Genomic DNA, 6509 nt, shown 5'->3' with positions numbered 1-6509 from the left:
GTTTTTTTATATGTAGGTCAAAACTGCCACCACAACACCTGACCATCACACTCGCATGTGTTTGTTGAACACCCCGTTCCAGATTTATTCCCCCTTTTGGTATTTTAATACACTCCACTCTTCTGGAAAGGCTTTCTGCTAGACGTTGGCGCATGGCTGTGGGGATTTGTGATCATTCAGCTACATGAGCATCAGTAAATCAGACACTGATATTAGAATGTTGAGGATTCTCCAGTTCCAGTTCATCCCAAAGCTGTTCAGTAGGGCCGAGTCAGAGTCACACGAGTTCTTCCGCACCAACCTTAATGTTTTGGGTCTCTCAACCTTGGAAAAATGTTTGGGTCTCTTAAATCCTGTGAAGGGAAATCGTCAAGCTACAGCATACAGAAACATTCTATACTATTAATCATTATGGTGACAGTTTGAGGAAGAAAAACATATGAGTGTGACGATCATGGGTCACATACTTTTGCATGTATAGTGTATAAATCAATTTTGAACGCTGGCAGTCAAATATTTTTGATGCAATATTCTGTAGTACCTCTCTTCTTTAAGTATTAATTTTCTTACATCCTGCTTAAATTTAAAGGTGGGGTCTCCGTTGTTTGAGAAATGCTTCAGAAAACTGCGTCGGGCCGCCAAATGAAACAAAAACAAAACAAACGTGTAGCAAATGAGCAGAAAGGGGTGTGTCTTGTCAATTTGGGCGGAGTGAGTGTTCAGTTCGCATGTGTGACATTAGCAGAAAGCGGTTTTAACATTGACATGGAGGATAAAAACAAAGAAAGAAAGCGAAGAAAGGCTTACGATAAGGCAAGAAGTAGGACGTGTTAATATAGGATCAGCTTTCCAACGCTGGAGAGAACTGAAGGTCTTCCGCCTGAAACGGAGCTAAATCTTTCATGGTACAACACACAGTACTACAAAAACACATTTGTATTACTATAGTATTATTCATTGAGTTCATTTATTGATAAAAAATATCCCCTCGGTCAGCTGCCCCAGCAGGTTCTTCCATAATACTTGTCTGGTGGAGTGGGCGGAGCTATCAAAACAGGGGTGGGACCCATTTGGGTTAGGGGCGTGTTTGTTTTGGTGATTTCAAATGTCAACATTGGCTTTCAAACAACAAAGACCCCACCTTTAAAATGCTCTGCATTCTCTGGGTAAATGTACATGTAGCTGTAGAAAGACCACTAGAGGGCAGCAGAGAACAGCAGTTGTATTTCACGAGAAGGAACTAAGGAAAAGTAAAAGTTCTCCAGGTAAAATTTTCTGCGTTTTTAAAAGTTGAAAAGATTTTTAAAGGCATTAAAATTCACTGAAAGCTTTTAACATGAAACACGGGTTTGTAGATGTATTTCTTCCTGCCTTGTTTTTTTTTTGTACATATTATTTTGTACATATTTTCCTCTATAAGCACAGAGGAAGTCTGCTCACATTTTAATCATTTAGACTAAATAAATCAAAAGATCTGCAGCACAAAGTAGCTTTTTGTATGTATGTGACGTTTCTTACCACATGTTCAGATTCGGATTCCTTTATGAATGTTATGAGCTCTCGACCTCCTAGATACATCACTTATTTAGGATCAGATGGAATGTCATGTATCTGTGGAGAAATCGGATCCAGGTTAGAGAGCCGCACAGGTGAATTTTAACGTGCCGTGACGTGTGATTTATATCTTTTTTTCCTGTGTAAATTATTCACACCACACAAATCTAAATTTTAACTTCATCTTTTAATTACAGGATCTAAAAGAAGCAGGTGACAGCCATTAGCTCAATATTTAAATATTTTTCTATTTCACTGAGACCTATATATAAATTCTTGATTGATTGAAATAGCATCGATATACTGTACGTGGAATACTGGCAACCCCCCACCTCCCAAAAATAAAATAAAATCTTAAATTAAAAATAATAAATAAATACAGTTTCCCTTAAGAGTTTGTATTGCTTCTTAACCGATGTCACATCAATTTTTGCCACACCACAAGTCAGTTAAATGTCATACAAATCTCAAATATTTCTATAAATCTTTAAAATACTGTGCTGTTTTTTTTTATTTCTCCTAAAATAAGCTATATAGAGATGATCGATAACGCTAACTCCTCTAAGGTAGAGATAAGCAAACACGTTGCTGCACTTTTTCACTGCATACTTACACCACTGTGTGTTTCACTGTCTTCTCTTACCCTCCCTCAGTTCACATGTAAACCCAGGACAAACAAAACGCACACGATTCTGCTGGAGATGCAAAGTGATATCAACACGATCGTTTGGAACTCGTCTGAACGGCGTACGTGATGAGTTCATGTGACTGGAACGAAGCGTTTAGATTCGATCGATCCCAAACCGACCGGTAACGAGGAGCTGATCGGACAATTTTTCTCTTTGCCGAGTTAGTAAAATAAGTTTTTAAATGAAGTCTAAAAGAAAAACTCCACCCGGATACACATTTATCTGTAAACGGTATTAGTTTTGCTTTATTTCTGTTATTCTTGAGAAGTTAGCGGATGTTCGTGGACGATGTCACAGAAGAATGTTCGTGTGTTTTAATAGGGGAAAAAAAAAATCTGTCATCTCAAACATAACTGATAACAGTCAGGTTTTTTGCTGCTTGCATTTTCTTTGCTGAACGTCGTATTAAAGAGAAAACCGACAATGGTCCAGAGTTCAGTGCAGCGCAATGACGTTAACGGCGTTATTAACAAAAGATAAAAGATGGAATCTGAAAACTTTGAAGAGTTTTGGACAGACTAAAGGACTAAAGTGCCACTGTATCATTTATATTTTAGTTAGTGATCAGAGCATGGCTTAAAACCAACTGCACTAAACACGAGTTAATTCCAAAGATTAAGATTCAAGTCATTAGACGGTGGAGTTTTCCTTTAACTAGCTTTACTGTTTTGCTGGTGCTGTGGAGTTAAACAAAATCTTATATACATCATGCACTGAGATTTCGTCAAAGGATTTTAATACTGACTCGATGCTAGTCGGTGTTTAACGCATGAGGGCCAACACTGAGCCTATGAGAATGGTCCTTAAAGAGCGACTTCAGCGTTTTTGTTTCCCGTTGCCTCCCATTTGTTCACTGGTGATCTAAATTCTCAGTGAAACGCTGTATTCTGTAACGATGTCCTTTGTTAAAAGTGCTACATAAATTTGTTTCGATTGAAAAGTTTTGAACAGAAATGTATAGAATCTTTAGAAGGAAATGGTCAGTAATACTGACTCAGTATCTTTGCATTCGGGATTCTCACTATTTCTGTCGGTATGTCATGCACGTCTGTTATTGACCACTTCTTTCTACCTACGTTTGGATGGATTTGAGCTAAAATGGATTGTAAAATCTTTCATACATTCTTGCTGATTATTTCTAATTTGTAACGGACATAAATTGCTTATATTAAATTTAAAAAAAAAATGCAAAGAAAGAGGATTTTTCCAGAGGTCTAAGACTTTCTCACCTCACTGTATATGCTGTGTATATATATTCGAGTCAACTCCACATCCAACGATCTGCTGTTAATGAACACTTTCCTGTGATGATCGTGTCCGACTGCCTCCGTTCCAATGCTCGTCTTTGGTTAACGTTGAATGCGTCTGAAGGAATCTGACACTACTACCACCCGATCGCCGAGTGAACCTGTGGCTTTTTGCACATGGCTTTTCAGGAGATGAATAAACCTACAGTGAACGGTTGGAATGACGAGCATGTTTGTGTCTCGTCGACCAACGCGATGAATGAACGGATAAGCTTACCTCTCTGGGTAAACTGACGTCGCACACCGTTACTCCAAGGCCAGTGCGTGCCGTAATGAAATAAGATATAATAATCTCAAGACTTTTTTTTTCCTTGAAAGTCACTGGAGTTGCTCTTTAACCTTTGACTCCTCAGCTTAATTCTTAGATTGGATTCTACCATACTTTGATTCTGTCAAATGAATAAATGTATGCAACACTCGAGCTAAAATGCCCCACCATGGTAAAGAAGGTCATGGTTATCTCTGAGCACAAAGGTAAGAACAAAGCAGCACTGCAGGGATGAGTAATCTGTAAACCATACAGCTGGAACAGAAGAAAAAAAAAGATTCAGTGCAGTTACAGATTGCCTAAAGCAACATGTTGGAAAAAAAAAAGACTCACTCACTTGCATTCAAATCACAAAGCAACTATAGAACTATAGCTAGTAAACCACTGACCGTTTTACAATTTCAGACAGTATTATTATGTGTGATCGTTTTGCTTGCAGTTGACAGACACGTTCTGGTCATTGGCTCGAGTGTGTGCACTCGTACCTAACAGCTGAATGCTGAAACATCGAGGGAGGGGGTTTCTCTGAAGGCAACTATTCAAATTTTCAAGCATAATGCACTAAACCTTACATAAATATCTCTGCTTTCTTAATCCATTTTAATCAAGTACTCGCCAGTCATTGTAATGAGAACACAAAAAAAACAGCTGGAAAGTAAAGTCAAAATAGTGAAGGAATACTAGAGCGCTCTAGTCTAGTACGTCTAGGATGTTAAGGACTGAATCGAATGGCAGGAATGCAGTCAAACCTCACAATGTGGAAGACAAGCGATATCGGTAGATATTACACTTCAGAAAGACTTGAGTGATTTTGACCCATTCTGACAAATATCTGATGTTTTACTGGAATCAAAAACAAAAAGACAGAAGTGACGGCTTCACGTTTCTGGCGAAGGTGCTGGGGTCGTGAACATGTGAACTGAGGAACAGCATGGCAAATGCGCTCATCTTAAAAATTCATGTACATCCCGGTCAAATATGTGGAAGGAAGATAAAAAGCATGACTTTTCAGCCAAGACACATTTGATCCTTCCCTTTTTGCTGAAGAAATATTCTCTGGTTAATTGTCTTAGCAAAGATAGAAAATGGAAGGCCAGCTCTGCTGGTTCTTCAGTTCATTCACATGAGGCCTGAGACCATAAAACCCAAAAACAGCAATGAGCTCTAGTGTGTGTGTGTGTGTGTGTGTGTGTGTGTGTGTGTGTGTGTGTGTGTGTGTGTGTGTGTGTGTGTGTGTGTGTGTGTGTGTGTGTGTGTGTGTGTGTGTGTGTGTGTGTGTGTGTGTGTGTGTGTGTGTGTGTGTGTGTGTGTGTGTGTGTGTGTGTGTGTGTGTGTGTGTGTATATGTGTGTGTGGACTGTACAGTGTGTTTGGCTTGTCACGGTCCGGAACTGGCTGGAACTTTCAAGTACAAAGATCTTTGTGCACATCTTTAACACAGAACCTTGTCAGAACCTTTTCTTCAGGATACGAGTGTTCCCTAGAAATCCTTTCCAGCTGACAGGGAAAAAAAAATCCAAAGTATTAAAATAAGCAAAATAAAAATGAGAGAGTAACAGATAAAACTCAAGAACAAAAGAAGGTTTGTGCTGTCCCAGTCTCATCTGTCGAGCAGCAGCTTGAGTGCTCGCTCGATGTTCATGCGATGACCGACACGTGTCACTCCCAGGTCAATTAGGTCCTGTTTCTGCAGACTGGGCAGGTGTGTGCCCTCTATGTCATTCTCCAGGAAGGCGTCTCTGTGCTCGGCCAGGTTGAGGCTTTCCAGCCAGTCAGCCACATCATCTTTTGTCCATGAAAGTACTTCCTTGGTGGCAAATGGCTTGCCGGAGGCCGCCTGGAGGAACGACAGGGGTGAAGGTGAGCGACTACGGCCCTGTACAGAGGACGTGGTGCTCACCGCGGGTAGAGAGGAGGAGGATGAGGAACAGCTCAGAATTGGAGGAGGAGATGTGATGCTTGGGCTCGAGGGATGGCGGTGATGATGCAAACTCTCAGCCTGTCGGCATGGCGATGGCGCAGACACGTTCGGGCCGGGCTGATTGGTGAAGGACACGCCGGGGTTCGGTTGAGTTCCTGAGATGAGGGACACACCATCCTGATTTCTAAAGAAAAATAGGGAGAGGAACAAAAATGGGAAGAAATGAACCCAGTAAAATAAGTCAGTAAAGGCTTTTTGGTCATCAGGTAACTGTGAAATAGGTCAAGGTGACTGGACGTATAAGGGCTTGACAACTACAAGACATGGCGCTCTTACTCGCAAGTCTTATAGAAACAAGGGAATAGAAAGATCTCGTATAAGGTAAACATTTTTATAAACAAAAGCAACCTGGCTCAAAACTAGTCTTTGTTAACCTATACAAACTTCACAATCGCTAAAGAATGAATAAATCAAATCGATACAAGTACTGCTTAATCTGGGTCAGTTATTCGGTCCGAAAATAACCAGAGATTTCCATAGTAAATGAAACTCAGGCTTACAAAATCTGCAGTGGGAGGAAGCAGCAGTGTGTCTTCTTTAAGATGTGGGCCAATATAGGCACAGGACCCAAGCTACTAATACACAGTTCAAGCTGTTCTGCTTTTTAAGACTAATAAACTGCACTGAAGCACATTCACCTTTGTCATCACTAGCACTAGATGACATTTTTGTACTTGGGTAAGGGGGCTCTTGAAAACCCTCATGGGGGCA

The 6509-nt window shown here is 40.4% G+C and overlaps 1 protein-coding gene across 6 annotated transcripts in view; it reads right to left on the bottom strand.

Annotated features, from left to right (window-relative positions):
• Window positions 1-1722: 1722 nt before the first annotated feature.
• shank2b (SH3 and multiple ankyrin repeat domains 2b) overlaps window positions 1723-6509 on the bottom strand; it is a 170223-nt gene continuing 165436 nt past the window's right edge. For all 6 annotated transcript variants that reach the window (XM_027135613.2, XM_047802388.1, XM_047802389.1 and 3 more), the window contains one exon: window positions 1723-5922. In XM_027135613.2, the coding sequence (XP_026991414.2) occupies window positions 5418-5922 (505 nt within the window). In that variant the 3' untranslated portion in view covers window positions 1723-5417. The remainder of the gene's footprint in view (window positions 5923-6509) is intronic.

This window comes from Tachysurus fulvidraco, chromosome 17 (assembly GCF_022655615.1).
Source record: "Tachysurus fulvidraco isolate hzauxx_2018 chromosome 17, HZAU_PFXX_2.0, whole genome shotgun sequence".
In the NCBI taxonomy this organism is placed as follows: Eukaryota; Metazoa; Chordata; class Actinopteri; order Siluriformes; family Bagridae; genus Tachysurus; species Tachysurus fulvidraco.
Note: the sequence above shows the minus strand (reverse complement) of the source record. Positions and strands in the feature narration are given on the sequence as shown.